The sequence below is a fragment of the Pseudopodoces humilis genome, chromosome 14 (assembly GCF_049639895.1).
Source record: "Pseudopodoces humilis isolate 2021_Gansu_Grassland_sample_001 chromosome 14, ASM4963989v1, whole genome shotgun sequence".
In the NCBI taxonomy this organism is placed as follows: Eukaryota; Metazoa; Chordata; class Aves; order Passeriformes; family Paridae; genus Pseudopodoces; species Pseudopodoces humilis.
In genome coordinates, this window is record NC_142213.1 from 7,235,304 (window position 1) to 7,261,894 (window position 26,591).

At 55.2% G+C, this 26,591-nt stretch overlaps 1 protein-coding gene across 8 annotated transcripts; it reads right to left on the bottom strand.

The window, feature by feature from the left end:
• Positions 1-11,149: 11,149 nt before the first annotated feature.
• SLC9A5 (solute carrier family 9 member A5) lies at positions 11,150-26,588 on the bottom strand. 8 transcript variants are annotated; one of them, XM_088062319.1, is made up of 17 exons: positions 26,402-26,588; positions 26,059-26,210; positions 19,756-20,058; positions 18,933-19,096; positions 18,567-18,645; positions 17,697-17,874; positions 17,346-17,566; positions 16,962-17,164; positions 16,352-16,441; positions 16,156-16,226; positions 15,354-15,483; positions 15,106-15,194; positions 14,835-14,961; positions 14,535-14,705; positions 13,889-13,958; positions 13,601-13,732; positions 11,150-13,223 (listed from the first exon to the last, which is right to left on the bottom strand). In XM_088062319.1, exons 2-17 carry the CDS (start codon positions 26,177-26,179, stop codon positions 12,757-12,759), a joined length of 2,616 nt encoding a protein of 871 aa, XP_087918445.1. In that variant the 5' UTR covers positions 26,180-26,210; positions 26,402-26,588; the 3' UTR covers positions 11,150-12,756. The 8 variants fall into 8 exon arrangements, with proteins under 8 accessions (XP_087918445.1, XP_087918447.1, XP_087918444.1 ...); XM_088062321.1 differs by lacking the exons at positions 26,059-26,210; positions 26,402-26,588 and adding an exon at positions 25,893-26,042; XM_088062318.1 differs by lacking the exons at positions 26,059-26,210; positions 26,402-26,588 and adding an exon at positions 24,975-25,132.
• Between the last annotated feature and the right edge of the window lie 3 nt (positions 26,589-26,591).

Consider the following 26,591-nt stretch of genomic DNA (forward strand, 5'->3'; position numbering starts at 1 on the left):
TCAGGAGCACCTTCCCCCATATGGATTTCCAGGCTGAAGAGCCTGAGTTCAGCTCACCCCCATCCCAGTCAGAGGCAGTGACGTGATTTCCTCTGCCATGGCACAGTGCTAAGGGGAACATCGCACTGCTGTTTACTCACGGCTGGATGCTAATATAGTTTCCTTTTTTTTTTAATTGCAAAGTGGCCTTTCCCTCTTCTGCATTGTAGATCCATTTCCCACACAAGCACATGGGAGACAGCTGTAGCCAGCACTTCAGTGGGTGTTAAAAAACCCCTCTTGACTGAGGCTGACAACAATGCCATGCTTGTTCCCAGCACAGTCTCACTCTGTTTCCTCAGAGGAGCAGCTCCTCGCTCTCGCGCGAGGCCTGCGCGTTCCTCAGGGTTGGTTTAATTGCTGAAGTCACTGCAAAAGGTTGCTGTCATCCATGCTGGCAGAGATCTGGGTGCCCCAGCTTCCTATCCAGCAGACTCAGGTCCTTTGCATGGACTGGGGGGAATTTTACACCAAGGGGACTGCTTTGGTACCCACCTTCAGCAGCAGCTGACTATTGCTAAGCAGTCTCTCCTAGAGGTGAATTACAGCAAAAGGCAGCAAACGCTGACATTAGGAAGGATGGGAGCCAACCTTTGGAGGCTGCGGGGCCTTCCCAGAGTTGAAAGAAAAGGAGGTAGAAGAAGGATCAATACAACTGTTCTGAAAATTTCAGGGTTCTAATTTCAGACCGTCATCTTTTTCTTCTCTCTTCCTTTCTGCTTTCCTGGATCTGGTTTCTGGAGCTGCAGTATTTCTCAAGTGCCTAAAGCAGTACCACAGCCTAGAGCTGGGAGACAGCACAGACAGAGGTAGGAGACAGGGAAAGGACCTCTGCCTTTGGGTCAACACTTAGCAGAGTTCTGCTTATTTTCAGTTGTGCAAATCAGGAAATGCTCAATTCTTTGATTAATAGAATTCAGCTATGCTGGAAGCAACACAAGACAGATGTTTTAGATGCCAGATAAGGACATCTCCTGACCTAGGGGAAGTTGTGCAATATGGATGTTAGAAGGATGATTACATTACCGTGGCCAACAGCTCTTATGAAAATAGCCCCAAGAGCTCTGTGTTAGCTTAGAGTGATCACTGTGCACTGAGTGTGCAGTCCTCAGCACAGCATAGGGAACCTTCTGTGGCCACAGAGACTTCTGAGGGAATGGAGATCCTGGGAATGGGCTGTGGTACAGCACTACTCCAGGATATATGGCTCCTGCTAACCCACTGGTAAGTGGATGTCTCTGAATCTACTTCCAGGCATCTCACCACCAGACTGGGGTTCTCCACCAGCTCCCATGTCCACAGACATGGCAAAGCAGACATCCCATGGATGAAGCTGTACCCTGAAAGGAAAGGTATGTTACCATCCCACCAAAGCTATCCACGATGAACCCACATAGAATATCCTAACTTGGAAGGGATCCACAAGGATTATTGAAGTCCAGATCCAACCCTATACCACTTCAAACTGGCAGCCTACAAAACCAGGGGAAGCCACCAAGAAGCAGCATTAGACCCCACCCAGAACAAGACTTTGCTCAAAACAGGGTTTGTGAAAGAAAGGCAACAAGTGATGCAGCAAGAAGAGCTACAAGCAGCCCTTTGTACCAGCTATACCTCAGGAAAGAACTAGCTCTCTTCCCCCATTAGGGAGACAAGAACAGGTTGTATGCAGTTTAATAACATTTTAAACCTTTATTTCAGATCACAAGAAAAGCAGGTCTTGGCTTCACAAAAGCACATCTTGGTTTAACTAATTAATTTGATAATCCGCTATTTGCAATCCTCAGGAGACATTCAGCTTCTAAAGCAAGTAATTACCACTAAGTGGCAACCTCTCTGTGAGGCCCAGTCTGATTAGGGAAAAAAATTTCTTAAGCCAGAAATATAATCATGGTGTGATTTCCCAGAAGGACTGAAGGACAGACTACACAACAACAGCTGGTCACACTCACCATCTGAAGGAACAGAAGCAACACAATTACTAGGTCTCCAGCTACAATTCAAGATGTTGTTCAGTGCCACATGCAACCATGGCCTGCAGCTAACCATCAGGAACTCTTGCAGGACATATTTTGTAGGGACAGAAATCAGGAAGGTCTCACTTGGGGGACTCAAATACCCACGTGTGCCACAAGGGAAAGAAGGGAGAGGAATAAATCTTTTTTTTTTAAATTCACACATCAGGCTCTCAATATGTGCTGCAGCACATATTGAGAGAGGTGATTCTCCCCCTCTGCCCTCATGATACCCACCTTGGAGTACTGCATACCAGGTCAGGTACTGCATCCTCAGCACAGGAATGACATGGACCTGTTAAAGCAGATCCAGAGGAGGCCACAAATATGATCCTAGGGCTGGAGCACCTCTTCTGTGAGGACAGGCTGAGAGAGCTAGAACTATTCAGCCTGCAGCAAAGAAGGCTTTGGAGAGATCTTAGAGCCCCTTCCAGTACTTAAAGGAAGCTTACAATAAAAAGAGAGAAGTTTGTGGGTTTTTTTGCAGGCAGAGAGTGATAGAACAAGAGGGGAGTGGTTTTAAGCTAAAATAGGAGAGATTTAGATTAGGCATTAGGAAGAAATTCTTTACTCAAAGGACAATGAGGCACTGGCTCAGGTTTTCCAGAAAAGCTGTGGATGCCCCATCCTTGGAAGTGTTCAGGGCCAGGTTGGACAGGACTTTAAGCAACCTGGTCTAGTGGGTGGCATTCCTACCTGTGGCAGGGGGGCTGGAACTTTGAGGTCCCTTACAGACCAAACCATTCTATGATTCTAAGTCCAAACTCTTAGTGTGCAGCCCCACAGAGAAGCAATGCAAGCAGGGGAATACCAGCCTTACAGCCTCTGCCCAGGTATGAAGGCACACCTTGATGATACACAGTGTCTTCCCAGACAAGCTGGACTCAAAACACGCAGAGTACTCGCTGTCTAGACTAGCTCCAGGCATCCTCAAGTGCCCAGGGTTTTGGTTCAGCTGGCATCCATCACTGTCACCATCCACAGGACAAAGTCCTCCTTCTGCATTCATCCAAGACACTCATCTCAGTCTGAGCAGCTTTGGGCTCCTTTAACTTTGGGTCAGGGAGGAGACACACAGAGGTGCCCCCAGGCCTTATGAAGTGGCCATGCTGCACAACAGTCTTGGGTTAATACCTCTATAACAGTCTCCAGAGTCTTCTTGAAGTCATGAACACAGCCAGCACAGGTAGGAGCAGGGCTTGGACAGAAACACAGCCTTCTGCCCATTCAGACACCATCCCAGTGCACTCACACCCTCAGGGTGTTTCCCCACTGCAGTGGACTCCCCTCTTGAGTTCTGGGTCTCAGCAGTCTGGTGCTTTGAGTACTAGGCAGGTGCACTGGTTGGCAGGGTGTGACCATACTGGAGAAAATATCCCAACTCCCTGCAGGAGCCTATAGGACACAGAGCCAGGCAGGGACACACCTCTGTGAATGTGGAGTCAAGAGAGCTTAAATGGCTTGAGGAGCTACTTGTCTGTCTCCCGAGAGTTTAGGCACTGCCTGTCTTCCCTGAGAATAAAGTGGCTTAGAAATCCACCTGTGGTTTCAGGATTCCTACTTCAAAACTCACCACAGTCTCTGAACAGAATAGGTCAGCTTTTTCCACAGAGCTGACTAAAAGTGACCCATCGCTCTCCAGATCACACATATTTAATGGCACAGAAGAGTCATGTGTTTACCTTCCCTCCTGGCAGTGATGTTGCATGCCATTTAGCCCCACAGCACATGTTTACTGTACTCTCCGAGACAGCACGCTCACCTCTGAGCTAGACGTGCCAGCGGCCACCCACACCCTTCCTGCCCTGGCCCCTCTCCCACAGCCATGGGAGTCATGAAACACAGGGTCACACACTGCATATTCCATCCTCAGTCATGGCTGCCAGGGCCCGCTCCGCTTTCCAGGTCTGCTTGGCAGAGTAAGCCTTGTGATGACAGACAGACATCCCCCACCATGGCTCCACACCACCAGGAGCCCTCCACTTGTGTCCCTGCTCTGTGCCCAGCTCATGCCTGAGCAACCAGCACCGACAAGACACCTGCCTAGCCTGCATCAAGAGAAGTGGCCACATCCCTTGGAGGATGTCACTGAGCACCAACCATTACCAGACAAGGGCTAGGACACACTTCTGATCTGGAGACCCATCCCTTCTCTTCCCAAAACCAACCTAAATGAAATGCTAGGAGGCAGGGCTGGCAGATCTAACCAGGGGAGCAAGGACCCCCTCTCCAACTACTGTCTGCAGTCTCTGCTCCACAGTTTGCAGAGCCAGGGCCAACTCCCAGGTCCTACCTGGGGTGACAGTCAGGAACTCTGATCCAGGAGCTTTAATCCCCTGAACTGCTATTCCCCTGGGTGCACACTCTGCCCAGCTCCCATCTGGCCCCTCCAACCCTCACAAACCCCACACTTACAGCCAGCATTTGCAGAGCCTCTACCCAGCAGATCCCGACAGATCTTGCAAACCATTCTCCCATGGCAGAATGTCTCCAGAGAGAAGGAAAGCTCTCACCTGCCTGCAGTTTGCTTCTTCAGAGCAGGCAGATGAGCAGCTGAGCTAGCTCAGCACTCCCTGAGGCAGAGCAATAGCCCCAAGATGCATCTCCAGGTCCAGTCTTATAGAGCTTATAGAGCTGCATGGGCGTTCCCTGGGAACAGCTGTCAGGGTGCCTGTCACAGCTGGGCTGTGTTGCCCACTGGACTCAAACAGTCCCACTGTGAGTCTTCCAGGTACTTCTCAAAGTACCCTTAATCTGACTAGTATTTCCAACAGGGGAATGACAACCTTCTCAGGTCTGACAGTTTCTCCAGACAGAGAAGAGACGTGCTTTGTCCCACTCCAGCCTTGCCCAGCTGGTAGCAGAGAGGAAAGATCTCAGTCCTCCAGCAGCTCTGCAAGACTTCAGGCTGATGTTCAAGTCACTCTGCAGTGGGCAAAGAGCAGTTTGGGGTCAGGGTCTTCTCCCCAGGGGAGTCTAGAGCCAACACTACTGACTACAGATCCAGAGCACTACGAAGGCTCCTCATGTGCCACTGGGAAGGGCTGGTTTGACAGGAATATGAGCAGTCTGCAATGGAACATCCACAGCTGGCAATTAGAGGAGTGAACCTCAGGGAATGCCTACAGCAAGGATGCCAGGCAGGAACACAGAGCAGGTGGGACACAGGGAACAGGGAGGAGGAGGTGGTGTGATGTGGATCACAGCTGCTGTACCAGGGATCCTTTGTTCCTAGTGTGGGCTGGAGGCAGAGGAAGCAGCAGGAAGCAGCACATGACTGACATACTGTGAGCCTGGTTCCAGCTGGGGTGGGCACCTCCCTTCCCTGGCACCAGGGATGGAGAGCACCGGCAGGAAACGGTGAGATTTGATGCCATCAGCGGCAATAACAATGTGTCTCCTGAAGGAGATGAGCAGCTTCCCGTTCAGACAGGCAGGGCGGAGGGCTCCTGCCAGCAATCTGTCCTCTCCCTCTCACTTGCCCTTCTCCCATAATGTTGCTGCTCTCTTCCTCCTTGGAGAGGAATCTCTGCTCTCAGATCGAGGAGGGGTAAGGCCAGCTACAGAGCAGCCATGGGAAGGTTCGAGGAGGCTTAGACCCCTCTGGGGTTCAAACAGGACTGTCAGACGGGGCCATGAGCCTTTGGAGGAGCTTGGTGGGAGGAGTGACAAGTGGGTCAAGAGCTTCCTCCCCACCGCAGAAACGTACAGCTCCAGGTGCGTGTTCTTTGCTGCTTTTATTTCTTTTTAGAATCATGTAATGTTAAGAAGTTGGAATAGACCTTAAAGATCATTCTGTCCCAATGATCTTGCCATGAGCAGGGACACCTCCCACTAGACCAGACTGCTCAAGGCTTTATCGAACCTAGCTTTGAACACTTCGAGGGTTGGGACAACCACAGCCTCCCTAAGCAACGTGATCCAGTGTCCCACAACCCTCACAATAAAAGACGGATTCGGTTTTGCGTCATATTTTTCAGCCCCTGCCTGCGTTTGCTGCCGAGCGAGATGAAGGTGTTGGAGAAAGTGTGAGCTGATGACTGAAGCTGGACATCACACCCGCCATCAGGAGAGCGGGAGGGAGTTGGGCAGCAACTTGGGCTGGCACACCAAAGGAGGCCCGAAACTACCACATGTATATTGTCTTTTCCCTCAAGACTACCCGGTCACGGAATCCCCGGGGCCTTTGAGCCGCGCTCCGCCGCACCCGCCCCGCCGGGGCTCCCTGAGGGGGCGCGGCCGCCATCTTGGCGGGCGGGCAGGGCCGAGGCCTCGGCGCGGAGCGACACCTGCCGGAGGCGCTGGGCAGCGCGCCCGCTGCTCCCTCTGCTGCTCCCTCTGCTCCCGCTCCTTCCTCTGCTCCTCCCGCTGCTCCCTCTGCTCCGCCCGCTGCTCCCTCTGCTGCTCCCTCTGCTCCCGCTCCTTCCTCTGCTCCTCCCGCTGCTCCCTCTGCTCCGCCCGCTGCTCCCTCTGCTCCGCCCGCTGCTCCCTCTGCTCCGCCCGCTGCTCCCTCTGCTCCGCCCGCTGCTCCCTCTGCTGCTCCCTCTGCTGCTCCCTCTGCTCCCGCTCCTTCCTCTGCTCCTCCCGCTGCTCCCTCTGCTCCGCCCGCCGCTCCGCCCGCCCACCGCGCTCCGTGCCAGCTGAGCTCGGTGCTCAGCCAGCGCCAGCCCCTCATCCGACCCTCGGTGCGTCACCGTCGCCGGAGGGGAGATGTTCCCCCTACACCCCCGTTCCCCGATCCCCAGCAGTTTGAGCGCGGTTTGGTTGCCTTTGGGCAGGCTCCGCACGTGGAGCTGTATTTATAGACAAATGCAAGCACCGCGAGGTAGCTGTCTGACTTTTTCCCCTCTTCATTGCACTCCTCAGTCTGTAATTTCCTGTTTGCTTCTAAAGCTATTTTTACTAAGGAAAAAAAAAATAATGTTAACCATTTTTAACAGTTCTATCTGTTCACTAGCAGAATAAAGCAAAGATCAGAGTGACTGTAGCAGGCCTCGGCAGCGCCCTGTCTGACCTGCTTGCTCCACAGCCCTTCTTCCATCCCAGCACATGTGGCTGGTGCTCCTTCACTGGCCGGCTCCCATCAGCAAGCCCCACATTACAACGTGAAAAACATATTAACCTTCATAGTTGTTTCTTTTTTATTTTTCTCTTTCTGGGGTACCTTTCTGAAGCTTTTGCCAGCTTTCTCATCAATAGTAGAGGGTAGGGATGTCTACTGAAAATAAGTGTATCTACATGTGCATATGTGGTAGAGAAGAAAATATCCTGGCCCTTGGGAGAATGGGATTTCTGAAAGAGCAGGCAGGACCCAAATGCCCAGGAGAAATCTGGAGGGGTTGACTCCTGCACAAGTGATACTCACATGGTCCCAGCACCAGCCATGCCTATAGAAGGGCTCTCAGGGCAGTTCTGAGCTCGCAGCTCATCCAGCTGCCTGTGAGAGCCTCAGAGACCCAAAACTGCCAGGGAGCCACACATGGCAAGGCCCCAGGTGGGTGCATGGTCAGAAGCCAACTTCCCCCAGCCAGCCAAAGAGCCAAAACAACGATTTAAATGTCTCTCCAACAGTGTGGGCTTAGCTGGGCTTCAGGAGGCAAAGCTTGTGTGCAGACAGGGATTGCCCTGCATTGCTGTGACAGAGGAAAGCACAGACACAGCACAGCTGCTGCAGAGTTTGGTCAGTACCAGTACCCTGTGGCCTTCCAAGCCCTTCTTCCCGGGCTGCCCAAAAGCTCGGGATGACCTGTGGTCTGATGTAGACTAGACCAGCTCAGGTGGTGGTCATCTCCCCAAAGTGTCCTCAGCACCCTCCCTCCCTCTCCGCCACGGTTCATTTACCTTCAGGGCAGCCTGGATGTGTGGCCACAGATGCCAGGAGAAGATGAGGTGAGAGGAGTCCAGGTGGCTTCTTCAGGGATCCTTGCCTTCCAAGAGGCTGTGAGGAGCAGCTATGTCTGGCCGCAGGGAAGATCACAACTCTTGGATCTGGGGTACTCATAAAATCAAAGCTCCCACCATTCTGGCTGCCACTCTGGCTGTTCTGCAGAAATCCCCACGAGTAGCAACCTCATCACGCAGTCCTCAGGGATTCCTACAGTTTTGTGTGCTCCTCCAGGGAAAAGCAAGGAAGTCTGAGCCACGAAGGAAGGTGTGGATCACCCCACCCAGCTCCTGCTGACCTAAAGATCCCCCTGGTCTTGTCTGTCCTCAGCCAGTCCCGGCTGCAGCCTGTTCCCTTGCACAGCCGGGCTGTGAGGAAAGCCTTCTGGGGAAAGGCACCCTGCAGCCCGTCGGGTGGCACAGCCGCTGGGGACGGTCCCAGCCCTGCGGGGAGCTCGGGGCCGCTCAGCGCCGGCAGCCGGCGGGGACAGCCGGGGGAGCGGCGGGGCTGGCTGCACGGGAGCCGGAGGGGTGCAGCGCGGAGCACAAAGGCTCTCCCATCCTTGCAGCTCTGCCCTGGAAAGCAGCATGGGAACCACTGCCCAGCGAGAATCTGTTCCTCATTATCCGCCCCGGCTGCCGACGGATCCCGGCTCCGTCACCGCTCGCGGTGCAGCCCCGGCCCACTCGCATCCCGTCAGCCGAACAAATTCTGCACGGCTTCAGCAGCCAGAGCAGCGGGACAGACCAGGGCAGGGCTGGCATCCCCCTCCGGAGGTGATGCCAGAGGGAAAATGAATTGTTCCCTTCGCCAGCGGGCAGAGGAGGCTTCCAGTGAGAGCAGGGAGGAGGGATGGCTGCTTCAGGTGCGAAGAGAGGATGGCAAATGCAGAATTCAGGGCACATGTTCAGTCTGATCGTAGGTGAGAGCAAGGAATAGACTGATATGTCTCCAAAATATTTGTACCAGATACAATAAGACTGAACACCTCTCCTGAATTCTGCATTTGCCTTTCTGCTGTTCTCCATGAAAACATGAGCATGGCCAAAGCCCCTGCCATGCTTTGTGTGAGTGAGAGATGAGGACCTGGCTCCTATTCGCTCACTTCCCGCTGCTTCTACCTTTTTAGAGCAGTGTGAAAACCTCCCAAGAGGGTGTCAGAAGTGCTCCAGAAACAAAGCAGGATCAGCAACTACACACATCAGCTGACAGCACCCTTACTGCAGTGGAGAATACGCAGCTGGCAGGTTCAAGAAAATTGTATTTCTTGGACTTGGTACCTGTGAGACACAACTGGGTGCTAGTTCCAATCTGGAGCTTCCCAGAAGAATATATACATACACACGTATGTATATATACACACATATGTCAGAGAGAACCAGCTTTTAGAAGATAAGGCATAGGGGAGCTACCAACAAGCTGGCACACAGAAACCACAGCCCAACTCTCCCCAGAGAAGCACTTGGAAGAACAAGAGGTAATAGGGACAACCTGCCCCAGGGGAAAATTTACTGAGCATAAGGAGAAATTAATTCTGTGCAAGACTGGTGTAGCTGTGGTGTGTTTCTGGGACAGGGACAGTTGACGCCTCCATCCTCAGGGACATTCCAGATCCAGTGGGACAGGGCTCTGAACTACCTGGTCTAACTTTGCTAGCAGCGCTGCATAGAGTTGGGATTGGACCATGGGCTTCCCAAGCCTCTTCCAGTCTGAAATTTACCTGATGCTCCAATGTGCATTGTGCAAAAGTGATGCGGTGATTTTGAGACTCACTTGTAAGATGGCCAACACCAATCCATTGCCATCAGCTCTTCCACAGAGCTGATGCCAGAGCTGCCTTACATCCCCTGCTGACTTCACAAGTTTTGGTACCGCAGAGGAATTGGAGGAGCTGAGTATTGGAGAAAGCAAATGCCTGTGGAAAAAATGTGCAGATTTAATGGTAGGCTTTAAACAGAAGCCTGGGTGCAAAATGACAGGTCTGTGATAGTCTGTTCTGGGATTGGATTGCTTACAGTCACAGTCAGAGGGTTGTGTGTTCTGGGTTACAGTCTGACAAGCAGCTCCTGTGGTTGTGCTTTACTCTGTCCTGGAGAAGCAGAAGTTTGGGCACATGCATTCGTGGTTTGGCCCACTCCTTATGTTTTTCCACTGAAGCACTTTAGTATTTTTAATCTGAAAGAGATGACTCTCTGCTATGCTGGAAGGATCAGAGCAGTCCTGTGCAGGCAGGACACTCTAAGGTGAAAAACAGAGTGAAGTACAAGAATAAGAACTGGCAAGGTGCCACCATCCCTGCTCACAACAGGGCTGGAGTTGAGGGTGTGAGGAAAAGGCTCTGAGCTGCTGGCTGGTGGCATGGAAAGCCTGCACACATGTCAGCTGCTAGGCTCAATTATCAGGATGAGAGGGCAGCAACCAGCCCCAGCATTTGCTGAAGCTGAGAAGTCTGCTTTCCCTCCTCTGAGGACCTGAAGGCCGCAGACCCACCTCTTCCAGGAAACAACCTGGCCCACACAGCCTGGTGCACTGCCAAGGCAATTGTGGCTGCAGGCAATGCTGGCACTGTGATCCAGCATGCAGAGCACAGCTCAGCCAGCAGCATTGTCAGTGGGATGCAAGGCAGATGGGGAATGTCATAAGGAGCGAGAGCTTCCACATGGGCCAGTGCAAAGCTAACAGGGCTAGGAGGTGCATTTTACGCTGCCAAAAAGGACCAGGGGTTAATGGTGGATGTCAGATTCAATGCAAGCCAAACATCTACCTTATGAATCAAACCACATTTACTTTCCTTCAGGAAAAACAGCGATCAGAAGATCAAGGGAAGAACAAAACCAGCATACACCAATGCAAGGCTCCTGTGACCCCTTTAAAACATATTTTTGGCAAGGAGAGAGGACATGGGAAGATGTGGGCTCCCAGCATGCTGGTGGCTGTGCAGCCACAGCTCTGGGCAGAAGGGCCTGGTCTCTCACTGGCTGCTCCCTAGCAGAGCCTAATGACGGCTGCAGGCAAGCATCTCTTTGGAAAGAATTTCACATTTTCCACAAACTTTATGGAAACCAGGAAATCCAGTTAGGCACATCAAGAGAGAGGGGTTGGGGCCTTGGGTGGAGAAGAACAGAGAGGCACAGGAACATGATACCTGCAAAGGAGAACCAAACCAGGATGGGCAGAGGTACCCAGACAACAGACAGACCACACCACAACATCTGCTCCAACTCCAGTTTATTGAACATTACAAAATACTGTGCATATATTTTCACATTATAACAATATCCTTGCAAATAATATATTAAGTCTTGAGTCATTTGTAGTGCCCATGGCTACAGAAAACACTGACCCAACTAGAGATTTAGTATGGCCCAATATCAGAAATCAAAACTAGAGTAAGTCATACCAGAAATGCAAAACTATATAAAAACCTTTTAAAAACCTCATGCTCATCTGGTGGAACAGGTACAGAGCTGAAGGGTCTCTCCTGAGCCCTGCTGGCAGGGCTGGGGGTTCCACCAGCTCACCTGCTCCACACTGGGCACATTCAGTGCATCCAAGTGTCCCCTTGGCACCTGCTGTCTCAGCAAACCCACAGACCTGGAATAGGCAGGCTTTTATCTGCTTGGAGCATTAACAGTCCAAGCTCCCATTTTTTCCAAAGAGGAGCAACCCACAACCCTCCTGCTCTGCCAGTGCCCAGCCATTGTGCTCTTTTGTGGCTAAACACTTCTTGGGGAGAAATTCTTGGCCTCTGGGGTCACACCAGAAGCAATTCATCATGTGGGCCACCAGCTCTCACCACCCTCTGAGGAGGGCATGGGGGTGGCTGGGATGCAGGCGTTGGGACAGACCTTTGAAGATGCACGCTGCTCACACCCATCACCCCTGCTCCTGATGTACCTGATACCTGCTCCACTCCTTGCACCATGACCAGTCCTCCCAGCTGATGCACCCCAGGCAATTGGAGGGCCTGGGACGTGAGCAGAAGGGACCAAGGATGCTGTGCAGGGCAGCTGCCTCCCAGTAAATCCAGAAAGCTGAACACTGCAGCTGTTGGGAACACATCCAGGTGACAGGCATGAGACTGGCACAGCAGGTTGGCTGTTAGAGGAGTCCCTGTGCGTACAGGTTCACTAGTCCAGCTCCTGGTGGAGCCAAACCCCAGGAGCGCTGCTCCCAGTCCTGAGAAAGTCATGGCCTTGCTTCTGTGGTGCCTCCATAACCCATGGAACACAGGGCTGTCGTGGCAAGGAGCCTATCTCTGAGCTCCTGGCCGAGCTCCAAGCGTGCTGTGAGCACTGTGGCCACCTTGAGGTCAACAGCTCAATCACTGGGTGTGGATGGACTCTTGTGAACCAGCCCTGCTCTCAGCCCTTTTCCAAGAGGTCTCCTACTCACAGCCAGGCTGGAGATCAGCTCATACTCTTACACCTGTGAACAGCCACCACCTCAGGGCAGCACAGCCATGACAGGATCAAGTCTGTTTGGGATCCCAGCCCTGGGAGAAATATCTCTAACCTCCCAGCTGCAGAGATGTGTGAGGACCAGAGAGAAAGAATGAGGTTTGGGATCTGTGCCTCCCTGGGTGGACAGGGGCTGGTACCTGCTGTTGCAGCACAAAGACCAGTTATTGACCAGGTTTGCATCAGTAGGTGCATGGGCAAAGCACACCCTGGAGTACAGCTCCAGGAGGAGTACTGGGTTCCCCTGCCACTCCTGGAGTTTATGGAGACACACACAAGCTTCGCAGTGCAAGACAGAGCAGTCAGCAGGTCACAGCCTGTCTGCAGCTCTCAGCCCCTTCCCAATCCACAGGGCGCCTCAGAGGTGGCTTGCTCTGTTGAACATCAGCCACCTGGGCTCTGTGGTGGGTGGCATCCTGCCCTGCTCCTCTGTGGCCATCAAAGGCTGCAGCTCCTGCTGCTCAGGACCGTCCGGGCTGCTGTCACTCTGTGACCGGCCGCTCTTGGAGATGTGGCTGGGGAACTGGAAGCAGGAGCTCTGCTCTGGCATCGCCTGGCTTGCAGACTGGGGTTGCTCCTCCAGCACAGGGCAGGCAAATCTCCTGTGCTGAGGTCCGCTCTCGATGCCTGGGGGGGAAGCGATGCTCTCCAGGGAGGAGATGCTTTGGTTCCATGCCTTCTGCATATCCACTGGCACAATTTTGGTGGTCTCCGAGGAGACATAAACAGCCAGATCAGCCTGGTCTCCTTTCCATGGCAGCTCCTTCTCTGCCAAGGTGGGTGATGGAGGGATGATGCAAGGGCTGGGGCAGACATCCAGGCTGCCTGGAGATGCAGATGGAGGGACAGTGAGAGGGAGCTTGCACAGCTCTCAGTCTCTCCTTGGACCCTGCAAATGTTGCAGAACCAACCACTACCAAATGGCCATAGAATCCTAGAATATCCTGAGTTGGAAGGGACCCACAAGGATTATGGAGTCCAACGCCTTGCCCTATGCAGGAAAGCCCCAAGAACCACACCATGTGCTGGCCCAGGGATGCAGGACACAGGGAGGCTCCGCCATGCCTCCAGAGGACAGTGATTCTCCCATTCATGCTCTGTTGACTTTGGTTTTGCCCAGGCCAAGGCAGTTTTGCTCCACAGGCAGAGGAAGGACAAGCTACCCAACGGCAGCTGCCCCAGCAGGAAGCATTGGTGCCTACCAGGAGTTGTCTTTCCCTGCAGGACCTCATCAGTGGCTCGAGCAACAAACACAATCCCCTCATCGTCCTCTTTCTCCGTCTCTGAGCTATCGCTCTCCTCCTCCTCTGAGCTGACCATCACCAGGACAGGAGCTGCAGGCAGATGGAGGGGGTCGGTTTGGTGCTAGCACAACCCTGGGTGATGTCATCCCACCGAGCTGGCAGTGGGCAGGCACAGCAGGTGCTCCCACCCCACATCACCAGGTCCCCTTGCCAGGACCTGCCATCCTCACCTGCCACTGGCCTTACCTGCATCCTGCCAGGGGACATTTCTGTGCGTCTTCCCGTTGGGTGCCTCTTTGGTCAGAGATATGTTCTTCTGTGAAAGAAGAGGAACTGGCTGGGACCTGCCCTGTGAAAAGCCCTAAACCCAATAGGGGATTCTGCGAGCCAGCCAACATTGGGCATGCAGATTCCCACCCTGGTTACATGGCAGATGGTTTCTAGTCCTTAGGCTTTGCATCTTCATAGCCCCACAATGAACTGCTCAGCTGCAATGGCTTCAAAAACCTCCAAACAAAAGAAGATACCTAAGGCTCAATTTAAGGTGCAGTGCCACAATTCTGAGCCTGGATCTGCACCAACACTGAGGTTGTTTTATGCTGAGTGCTCTTGCAAAACAAACCTGTGGCTCTTCCAGGGCTTTGCTCAGTGAAGACGCACCCCACAGCACTGATGGCATGCTGGGGACACACAACATGGACACACGACACCTGAATGCTCACATGCGGCATCAACAGGACTGAGAAGAGATGAGACGCTTTCCCCTCTGGCTCTGGAGCTGCTGATGCCCTGCAGCACCTCACTTACACCCCAAAAAGGACCTCTCTTACTGCATCCTGGGGTGGCCAAATCTCAGAGCTAGGAAAAGAACAGGAGCTTGGGGAGGACTTGCCTTCTTCCTGCCTTTTTCTTTCAGCCTGGCCTTGCTCTTGGAGGAGCAGACATTGTGCTTTGTGGACTTGAAGGTCTCCAGACGCCTCTTCATGTTCTGCCGGAAGATTTCTTTATCTTGGCGCTCTTGTTTATCTGGAGAGATGAAGTGACGGCTGTAGCTGGCCTTGTACTGGCCGAGGGAGAGGCAAAGAGACACAGGGTGAGCAGCTGGCCCCACAGAGCATTGTCCACCCCTGCTCCTCTTGCGGGTGCTGCTCCCCTCGGGGTCAGCCGCACGCCGTGGCCCGGGAGTGCTCACCCGCCGGCGGGGCTTGTAGAGGCTCCCCCGCAGCACGTGGTGCATGGCAGCATCCTCCTTGTCCCGGCGGCTCCGCACCGTGTCGATCACCTGCAGGTCCAGGCACGCGCCGCTCCCGCTCTCCCTCCTGCGGGGAGATGGACGGGCTGGGCTCCGTGCCCACCTTGTGCCAGCCCCCTGCCAGCCCTGGTGCAACCCACCCCCAGGGATGAGGGCAGCTGTGAGGTCCAACGAGGCCTGTCCAGGAGCTCAGAGGGATGGTTGTACTCACAGGAGGTTTGTGACTGATGACTCTGACATGGACGTGCGGCTGGGCATGGAGGGCAGCGCCAGCTTGGCAGCTGAGAGCACGTGGCCACCCTGGAGGTGGGAGGACAAGGCTGGCATCAGGACAGCAAGGACCCAGCTGGGATGGGCAGGTCCCCATTGCCTGGCCAGAGGGTGAACATGTGGCCATACATGAAGGGAACCTCTGCTGCCAGGACCATCCTGCCGCCTGGACACCACTCCTGCCTGTACCTGATCGACAAAGCTGATAGCATCACGGATGTTCAGCTTGTAGTAAACATCCCAGATCTCATCCCGCAGCCTGTAGGCAGATTTCCGCATCAGGAGCTGGCTCAGGTATTTCTTGTCAAACTGCTCCCACCTGCCATGAGATGAAAACACAGTTTAGCTTCCACAGGCTACCATGGCCAGGGATATCTACCCAGACAAGGCTGAGCGTCCCAAGTATGGTGAAGGGAGGCTGGGCATGCAGGACCTGGCTGTGCACAGGGACACGCTGCCAGGGAGGGGACATGGTGACCCTTCAGCCTGCCCAAGAGGAAGCCAGACACCAGCGGGTCTTTGGGAGGCAGTGGGAGTAGAGCTGGGGCCACCCTGCTGGAGCACTTCCCCTGCAGGAAACAGGCTTTTTGCATCCTTTTCCTGTCCCTGTGTTACAGATAAACACTGCCCAGGCAGGAACAGGGCTGTTCCTTCCTCAATGCCCAGATCAGTTCCATCCATGAGGAGGCAGAAAGCCATTGCCAACATGGACACCCCAAGTTCTGACCTTGGCAAGTAATGCCAGCTCCACAGCATCCCCAGCCATACCTGCCTGACCTCTCTCTGTGATGCTTTTGTGATCCTGGTCTGCTGCACAATAGCAGCCAGATGGTACCTATCCAGACTGATGGGCAGACATAGAGGCTTCCTGGTCCTGCTGCCCTGCCCACAGCAGGGGTGTCCTCCTGTGAGAACCCCAGCATGTCCCTGTGGCTGGCATGTGTCTCCCATTCACTAACAGTCAGCTGAGGATCCAGTCTAAGACACTCACTTGTCCCGCCAGTAGTGGTAGCCGTGGTGCCCCACGATGTCCTCCACCGCTGCCAGGATGTGGTCAAAGGCCTTGAGTGAGGGGAAGAAGGTGAGTGGTGGCAAGGCTGTGGGTGCCCTGGGTGCCAAGGTGATACATGGCCCTTGCCCAGCCCCACATGTGAGGGAGCCCAGCAGCCTCTGGCGCTATCACCTACGTGCTCATGCAGCTCCTCATTCAGTGTGGGTTTGTGGTGGTCACTGCGCTTCACCTTCAGCCACGTCACCAGGGGTTTGATGGTGAGGCCCTAGAATGGCAGGAGAAGGCAAGGGAAAGACTGGGAGGGCGAGAGGGTGCATGGCTGGGGCATAGGGAGCAGAAGCAGCATGAAGTGACTGGGGACAGTGACTCTGTCAGCCATGCATGCCCTTACCAACCTGACCCCTGTGCCATGGTGTACACCCCCAGCCATCATTTCCCTAGACTTATATTCATCCTCCCTGTGGCTTCCCTTCCCAGGGCACTGAACCCCAGAGCTGGGACCCATCAGCAGCTCTGTAAAGAGGGCAGCCTGGACAGGCATGCACTCTTGGAGCTCCTGGAGCCAGTCCCAGAACAAAATACCAGCGGGAAAAGAATGTGGTCCACGGCCCCACCATCGCAACAGTCGCCACAGCAGTCCTGCACACCTGCTGACGGATGGCGTGCTAGAAAGCACCGAGGACCAAAGGTCACTTGAAAAAAGATACCTTCCCAAAGCACATGTCCCCAGGCCAGTTCCGGGGCAAGAAAGCAGCACGGGAGGAGGGCACAGTGCCCATCCTCACCTGTACAATGACAGTGAAGAACACCACCACGATGGTCGTTGCCACGAAGTAGTCCTTGGCTTTCACCTTTTCCCTGTCCAGCAGGATGACGAGGGCGAAGGCCACGGCCCCACGGAGGCCACCATATGACATGACCACCTGGTCAATCCTGTCCAGGGGGATGAGGCGGAAGCGGTTGAGCACATATGTCTGGAGAACAACACCTGGGGAAGAAGAAGGAGAGCCTGGAATGCTGGGAGAACCCTGCCTGCTCCAGGAGACAGCACAAAATCCCAGCCAGGATCCATGACTGGCCTTGTGCCCCAAGCTTTCCTGGGCAATATCCCTTTTTGGCATGAAGAGGGCTGTGTGCTACCAGCCACACACATAGCAGGACAGACTGACCCACGGCTCTGAAGAGCAGGATAAAGAACAGGGTGCCCAGCACCAGTGCTGTGTCCCATGTCCACTTGGAGGTGTCCACAGCCGAGATGCCCAGAAACATGAAGATGATGGTCTCTGAGCTGCTGGCCAGTGTCTTCATGGTGTACTTGACTGTGGTACGGGATTTCTGGGAGATGTTGGCTTCCACATACTTCTTGCAGCAGATCCCACAGAAGGTGACTCTGCAGAGGGGCAGAAGGAGCTGGCATGGCCCTACGGCGGGATGAGGAGTGGGTCTACTCACTGCCTCTTGCTGCTCAGCACTGCAACCTCAATCTCCTGGCTTCCCCTGGGGGACACCGCAGTACTCACGCCAGGATGGCGGAGAGCGAGACCATCTCGGCAGCAAGGTACGCGACGTAGGCCAGGAGGAAGACGAAGAGCGGCTCGATGATGCGCACGCGCTTGGTGAACCGCGTGATCAGGGCCAGCAGGAAGGCGAAGAGCAGCCCCACGGCTGTGCCCCCCAGGCTCACCAGGAAGAAGGAGGCTGATGGGAGAAGTCTCATTTGAACCATAAGCAAGTGGGCCCAGCTCCTGTGCCCCACAGCCATGCCATGCTGGGCTGGCCAAGAGCCATGTTTCCACCCAGGTCCCCTCCAAAGCATCCCATGGAGCACAAAGCTTCAGATGATCCCAAAGCATTCCCTGGAGCACCTCTGCTGTGGGAACCGGCTGATAGAGTAGGGATTGTTCAGCCTGGAGAAAATTCTGGGGAGACCTCCCCAGTAGCTAAAGGGTACTCCAAAAGAGCTGGAGAGGGACTTGGAGAAGGACATGGAGTGACAGGACAAGGGGGAATGGCTTCAAACTGACAGAGGGCAGGGTTAGATCGGGTATTAGGAAGAAATTCTTCCATGTGAGGGTGGTGAGGCCCTGGCACAGACTGGCTGTCCCCTCCCTGGAAGTGTTCAAGGCCAGGTTGGGTGGGGCTCTGAGCAAGCTGGTCTAGTGGAAGGTGTCCCTGCTCATGGCAGGGGGGCCTGGAACAAGATGGCCATTAAGGTCCCCTCCAGCCCAAACAATTCTGCAGTTTTGTGCTGATGGCCGGCATGTGACACATGGAGATGACAGAGCTGTGGTGCTCAGTGTCCACCCCACAGGACAATGGCTCCTGTGCTTGCCCCGCTCCACTTCCACAAGAGAGGAAGAGGTGGAGGGGCTGGTATGGCAATTACTCACCTACCCCCTTCACGTAGTCTGTGGCGTGGATGTGCGCTGGGCCCAGCTCCACAAAAGAGTTGAAGACCTTGTACAGCACCTGCAGGCAAGGCAAACCCCTTGAGAAATGCAGGGCATTGCCCTGCCTTGAGAGGGGCAGGAAGGGTCCCGTGGAAGAGGCATTTTTCCACCCCAGACCTGTCTAGCAACAGATCATTTCAGCAAGCAAAGTCTACCAGGGCCAGGAGACAGGAAAGGCCAAGAGAGCATGGCATGGGTCTGCCCCTAGCTCAAGGATATCACCTGCATCCTCTGCCCATCCTGGGGAATTCCAGCACCTTGGACCATGTTGGGCTCAACATTAGAGTCCCACAAACTGCAACTCACCACGGTGACAGCATCATTCAGGAGAGACTCGCCAAACACAATGATGAAGAGTGTCTCATTAACATGGACCTCTTCGAAGACAGCCAGGACTGCCACAGGGTCCACAGCTGAAATCAGGCTGCCAAAGAGCAGGAAATCCATCAGCCCAGCTTCAACACCTGGATCTGTTAGGACAGAAGGACCAAGGTCAGGCAAACCAGCCACCCCAGAGCCCCTCTCACCAGGTGGAAATAAGCCTATCCCTCATCTGATCCAGTGACTTGGCTGCAGCACCTCAGCTGGGAGTGCAGTAGGATGAGCCCAAAAGTGTTCCTAGACCTCCAGGATGCCCCTGGAAAAGTGGGACTCAGTGCATTCTTGCGGCAACATGAGAGAAGCATGAGGGATGTCCCTGTTGGCACCCAGGTGCATCACTGCTCCTCCAGCAGGTACCACCAAAGGTGGCTCAGCAGCCCCACCTCAGGTCCAGGCATCAAGTGGCTCCTCAGGGCTCAAGAGAGCTCAAAACACAGCCCAGGCCAGCCAGGGCTAGTGGCTCCAGCCAAGGACAGGGAACATGGCAGCAAGCCAGCAACACTAGCCAAGGTCAGCAGACAAAAATAGCAAAGACATGAGTCAGCCCAGTGCCAAGCAGGGCCCGTCTGTCCTGCACGCTTGACCGTCCTGCCGAAGCACCATTCCCAGGATGTCAGGACCCTGCTCGTGCTGTAATTCCTAGGAATCCACAGCAGGGAGAGGCAGTGGGCTATGAATTGGGGGTGCTTTGCACCTCCAACCTATTTTCTGGGGATGTGGTTAAAGCTGGGCAGCCCTGCACACCCACCCATAAGCCCGGCCCGGTGCAGTCCCCAGAGCGCGGTGCCAGTGGCGAAGGAGTTCCAGAGCGTGCCCACCACTGCGTAGGTGAGGATGGCACCGATGTTGTCAAAGAACAGCCGGCTGGGCATGAAGTACCCCGAGTCCAGGACAATGGGGGGCAGAAGGAAGAGGAAGAACATGTTTGGCTCCAGCTGGTACTCGGCTTTCTTTGCCACAGCCAGCACGATCCCTCCCAGGCCCAGCCCCAGCAGGATGAGAAGGCAGCTCTCCGGGACGACAGATGTCACCTTCCTTGACAGGTGGAAAACTAGAAGAAAAAGAAGTATGAGAGCATCAGCCAAACAGGCACATAGACAGAGCATCCCAAATCCACAGGCTTCACAGAAGTGTTGGGTGATGTATGATGGATGGGAGGAGAACAAGGGAGCACCTATGGAAAGGCTGCTTCATGGCCACATGTGCACAAAAGACCTTCCAGCTACCTCCCAGGTCAGGATTTCAGGTCCCTGACTCTTTAGGATTTCCCTCTCCCTCTCAGCCACTGTCTAATAAGCCAATTAGCCAGGCATTTTACTTTTCTTGGCTTCTGGTATCTGCACTTCAAGGTTTAAAACAGGCAGTGAGCACGTTCACAGTGTCACGAGCGCTGCTGGCTGCTGTTCAAGTGAAGAAATCCTGGTACACCGGGACGTGTTACCCCACTCGGAGACGAGGATGCTCAGCCCTGTGACAGGGTGACCTTGTTTGCATCCATCTGAGCAAGCAGCCAGAGCAGCATGCAAACCACTGCAGCACAAGCCATGCCCGAGCACAACCTCCCTCAGCACCAGCTAACCTACCTGCATGCAAAAACACAGGCACTCGGGAGCTGCAGATTTAGAGATGCTTGGAATAATCAGTTTATTCCATGCAAGGTTTGGGCCAAATCTTAAGCTGCCGTGGAACAGGATGTATTTTCTAAAGCAAGCAGAGGATGCCCTGCTATTCATCCATCAGTAATGTGGCAGTGAGCCTGTGCTCAGGCACAAGCCAGCAGGATGCCACGCCAGCCAGCACAGGGGATTTGTTCCTCCAGGTACCCTTGTCCCCCACATCAGGGTGTCCTGTGTAATCCCAAATCAGTCCAGCTTCCAGGAAGGCAAGCCCCCCCATCCCTGGGGCTTTCTCCTCACTAGCATAAGGTGCTTTATTTTTGCTGCCCCTCCAAAAGGGCATTGCTTGGGGAAAGGCTATTGAGGTCACAGTGATTTTGTCCCCCCATCACTGAGTTCTGCCATCACTTGTGACATCCAGCATCTGTCGCATGACTTGACCATCAGATGAAGAAATCTCCTGGGGAGTGGGCTCCTCCAGGCACTTTGAGAGCCACCTCTGTCCTTGTGCACCCAGCAGGTACAAGGGACATCAGGGTAGGCTCTGAGCCATCACTTGGCTGCAAGCCCAGCCCAGCTGCCAACCCCAAAACCCAGTCCCTAAAGCCCTTTAGCTGGACTAAAGGTGCCCATTGCTTGTGCCAGGCTACCTCTCCAGAAGGAAAGCTGTGCTACGGTCATGCACCAACTCTAGGTCACGCAGCTGCTTCCTTCCTCTGGAATTATGGACAGACCATAATGCCTAGCCCAGGAACTCCAGGTCTCCAGTGGTGTAGACCTGGAGAGGAGCCCAGGAACAGGCAGTACTTCTTCAGTAGGTTTCCATGTCTCTATGCCCTTGTCATTTTCCTCTGAACCTGTCCCGGTCCTGCTCTATCCTGGGACAGGTCCCAGTGTCCCTGAGATGTGGACAGACAGAGAACTGAGGCTGTGGCCTCCTGATGCTCTTCCTTTCTCCTTCCCAGCACCTCTTAGGTGATTTTCTTTCCTTTACCATGGCTGAGCTCTGAATTAGAGGAGATAATTCAATGACAAAGATCTGGTTCACAACCAGAGACAACATCGTTGAGCCCATCACTCAATGTGCAGGCTAAGGGCTGCTTTTCCTTTGGTAGACGACCTCAAGAAGTTTCATCTTGGCACAGTAAGCCCCATCCATGCCCCAGCACTGGCTCCCTGCCACAATACAGCAGGAGCACTGCTGCAGCCAGCAGGGGCAGAGCAGTGAGCACGGGGGCAGCGTGATCTGCAGCTCCATCACCAAGCACCTCAATAAGAAAGAGCACCCAGGCCAAGCCTGTGCCATAGCCCTGCCACCGAACACCCCAACCACAGAGCCTGGGGCACCCCCCTCAGCCCCAGCCACCTCTGCTGACTGCTATGAGCTGCAATACAGCCCTGGAGACTGTGGTGATATGGACACTACAGCCCTCCAAGCAGACCCACAGCCTGAGGAAAACCTGGCTGGGCTTCATCCAGGTCAAATTCCTGCAAAATGACTGCACAAGTCACTGCAGGGCCCTGTTCACCCCACATAAGCTGCCTTCACCCGTGGACGAATGGTGCTCACTCAGCGCCTGCAGCAGGCTGTGAAGCCGCTTCCCACCCACGGGAACAAAGCTCTGAAGTTTTCAAGAAGGGAACGAGGCGTCCAGCCCCTTTCTGCATTCTCAGGAACATTGCCAAGATCCCTGCTCTCTGCTTCGGCAACCCATCTGCATTCCCCGTGCTGTGGAGCTGTGTCCTGGCTGGCTGGAGGGACCCAGGAGAGCGCGCAGGGATGTTGTGGGGACATGGGTCCTGGCTGTCATCCATCATGGAAGTGTTCAAGGCCAGGTTGGATTTGAGCAACCTGGTTTAGTGGAAGGTGTCTCTGGCCATGGAAGGGTAGTTGGAAAAAGATAATCTCTAAAGTCCCTTCCAACTCAAACCATTCTATGGTTCTATGATTGTTTTCACCAAGCCAGAAACTTGGTCAAATAAAGGAGAAGCATCAATGGGAAAGATCACGCTTCAAAAATGTCCTGGCTGATGGGGAAAGCTGCCACCCTTCCCAGGAAATGGTAGCACATGAGCTCCCCTGTGTCACAAGGAGCAGCCAGTGGGGACAGACTGAACGAGGTCTAATTTTATACACACTAGTCAAGGATTTCAGCACTAAAGGTTCCCACAGCAACAGTAACTTAGCCACATGTGAATTAACTTCAGAGACATAATCCATACTCAGGCATCCATAATAAAGGATTTGCCACTGAGATAACTCGGGGCCAAAACCTACCTCCAGAGCTTGGGAAATGGCAGAACACCTAAACCAAGACATGAGCAGCTGGAGACAGAGGTGATGGTGCGAGGAGAGATGGTTACAACCCATGACAGTGCCGCTGCATAAAAAACCATCTGTCTGCTGGCAGACTCCTGCCCATGGGGCAGCTATGTGTAAGGAGAGTGTTTGGGGCAATGCTTATCAGCTCTGTGTTCCCCACATCCTGTGCTCTGACTGTGGATGGAAAAGGCAGCAAAGCCCGGATGATGCCTCGCTGTGCAGGAAGGCAACACCCAAGCCAGTTTTTCCCTGCCCCGGGTGTTTGCTGGCTTGGGTCACCCCAGCATCGTGACTGCCTCTGAGAACAGAGCCCACAGTGTCATTTCCCCATCACCCGGGCATGGGGCCGCTTCCTCCCCTGCAGTCACAGGGCTGTGAGCTGGCAGCCCAGCGCCACCACCACAACGGGTCCTCTGCGCCAGCCTACGCCCAGCATCCACGGCTGCCACAGCTGGCTCTGCCCTCTCCGCTCCCCAAAATCCTCCACCCCTGGTTCATCTCCTCTGTGAACTTCTGTGCACCCTGGGGACTGCACGTGCCATCTCTGGCACCCGTGGCAGGGTGCTGCCTGCAGCAGTGCCTCCAGGTCTGGGTGTCGCTGTTGGCTCTAGGCTCTGGAATCCATTGGACCCACGGGATACACTACCGGCAGCTTGAAGCTATCAGCCATCAGGGCTGTGTCTCACAGACAGAGGAGACTGGCCACCAGCCTCAGGCCTGTGGCAGATCTGGGGATTTGGGAATGATCCCAACTCAGGCTCCCCTGCACCCACCCGCACAAAATCCAGGGTGGCTGAGGGGAGCACGTCAATGGAAACCTGCACAGAGAACAGCTCCGGGGAGAGGTTGGAGAGAAGAAAACTGCCAGGGAACGGAATTTTCTCTCTGATCTTCTGCAGGTAGGAGGGACACACTCGGCAGCTGGAGGTGGCACAGCTACAGCAGTGTTGTATTTTTAAACTCACGATACCTTTTAATTCATTCCTCGCGAGGTTTTAGGTCTCTCTTGCGAGAAGGCAAGGAAGGAGAGGAACGGAAGATCCACAGTGATGCTTGGGACAGGAAGAGGCCAGCTGGTGGTCACAGCTGTAGCTATCCTCTGTGTAACGAGTGCTGCTGCACATCCCTGGCTGATCAGAGGTTCCCCTGCCTAACTCTGAACCCACATTTCTTGATCCAACTTAAAACTAAGAGGTTGTCTGTGCCCCCACCATGGGGGCTGTGCCCACAGTGGGGTCCCTGAGGAGAAAACCTGGCTCAAGGTCACAATCTCATCCCCAGCACAGCAGGCAGGGGCACTGTAGAGTCAGCCCTGTGGGTACCCCTGCTTAGCACCCACACACGGGTGTCCCCTCCCCAGCACCCCGGATGCTGGTGGGGAGCCCAGCCCTGCGCAGCTCACACACATCCTCATTGTGCCTTCCCACGCAGCCTCTCACAGCAGAGCCTCCCCCGGCTGCGTGGTCCTGTGCTGGGGAGCACAAGAGTCCAAGGCCAATCCCATCTGGAGTGACCCCCCGGAGGAGACTGCAGGCACCTGCTGGGGGCACATCCAGCCTGGCACCGGCACCACCGAGCCTTTCCCGGGCTGTGCGGGAACAATGGCTTCCAGACCTGCCAACGGCAGGTGCTGTGCCAGCCTTTGGGAACACAGGACATCCCTTGGGGCTTCTGTTCTCATGAACTATCCATCCTCTGTGCCCACCCATCTATTCATCCATCCATCCCTTGCAGGAAAAGCCAGCCCGGACCCCCACCTTTTCCTTCGGGTGATACCTTCAGCCCGTCGCCGCACACCATCCCACGGCAGGGCACGGAGGATGTGGGATGTTCCCCGACCTCCACAACCCAGCTGAGGGTGGTGACCAGCCGGATTTGTCCCCATGACCCGTGTCCCGGCGTGCGGTGACATCCCTCGTCCCGGGTGCCCCCGCGCCCGCCGGGGATGCCGCATCCCCCCTGCCTGCCCGGGGGTGGGCACGGCCTCTCCCGGGGCACCGGAGCGGGTGGGGACACGGGGACACTCACCGATCTTGGCCAGGCTGGCTACCAGGATCCAGGCGGCCACCAGGCAGGGCGCCTGCACCTCCCGCCACTGCCACCGCAGCAGCTCGGCTCCCGCCGGGGCGGCGGGGCCGGGGGAGGCCGCCGGGGGCTGCATGGCCCCGCCGCTCCCGCCGCTCCGCTCCGCCGCGGTCCCGGTGCCGGTCCCGGCCCCCGCCCGCGTCACGCGCACGTGGGGATGCGCCGGGACGGCCCCCGAGCCCCACGCCACGGGCCCCGCCCCGAGCGGCACCGGCCCGCCCCGGAGCTCGGCACCCCCCATGCTGCCCCAGGCCTTAGCACCTGCCCCACCCCAGCACCACCCTGCTCGCCCCTTGCATCCTCCCCTCTGTCCCAGCTCATCTGCACCCTCCCGGAGCCCCCTGCTAGTCCCCTGCCCCCATCTCAGTCCTCTCTGCAATGTCCCGGTGCTACCTGCATCACCCTAGTCCCCCGTGCCCTCCCCCCGTGCCTCTGCTTTGTCTGAGTCTCCCTACCCTGGCTTAGTCCTCACGCATCCACCAAATTCCCAATCTTCCTCCACACTCAATCCCCCTCCCAGCCGGCCCCTTCCCAGCTGAAACTATCCCCCCCTGCCCCAGGTGCTGCCTGAGCTCCATGGGAATACCCATGGGGGGACCCCAAAATTTCTGTCTCCCCTTTACCTCCTCAGCCCCTCTCAGATATTCCTAAAATCTCCTGCTTGCTGATTAGACCATTCCCCAGCCCCTAGGAGGTGCCCCATCTCCCACACCCATCCATGAGGCTCCCAGCCCAGGCAATCCAGCACCCCATGTCCTGGGTGGGCAGCAAGCTATGCCCAAGCAGCCCAGAGAGATGGGATGCTGGGCAGGGGGCAAGAAGGGATGCTGGCAGAGCACTCCATGGAGAGCCAGCTCTGACCTGTGTCCACACGTCCCTGGAGGACGGGACAGGACACCGCAGCAAAGACCTCTGGCTGGTAGTGCCTATGGCATGGGCACTCTCAGATGCCGAGTGCCAGGCTGAGCCCACTGGCCAGGTAAGAATGGGTCACAGGACACTTCCCTGGGAGCCTCGGTGTTATCACCTTTCCTCATCTCTCTGCCTGGGTACAAATGTGCTACAAATGTTTGCCAGCAGAAGTCGATGGCTGGGGAATGCAGGCTGGAGGCAGGAGCAAGGGGAAAGCTCCCTGCCCACCACTCCATCACATCTGATCATTGTCATTGTCCAGGTAACCTGTCAAAAAGAAAGTAAAATGGATTTTACACAAGCTTTGCTATGTGGTATGCCCCCGCTTCCAGGGCAGCACCACAACACCCCTGAATCCAGGAAGTTCATCCTGTGCTGCTTCCCCCCTGCCCCAGGATGGGGAGATTGAGCCCAGCTGCCCATCCGTGCTCCAGTTCACCTGGGGCAAGCAGACCCACCTGGCGCTCCGGAGCAGCCTGGAACCTCATGGGGCCTGGAGCATCCTGCAGCATCCTACTGGTGCCCCACAGGGCCTGGAACACCCTTGATGCTAGAGCAACCTGAGGTCTGGAGATCCTCGGTACCGGGGCACCCTGAATCGGAGCATCCCTCAGAGGACTGGAGCATCCCTGATGCCAGAGCATTCCA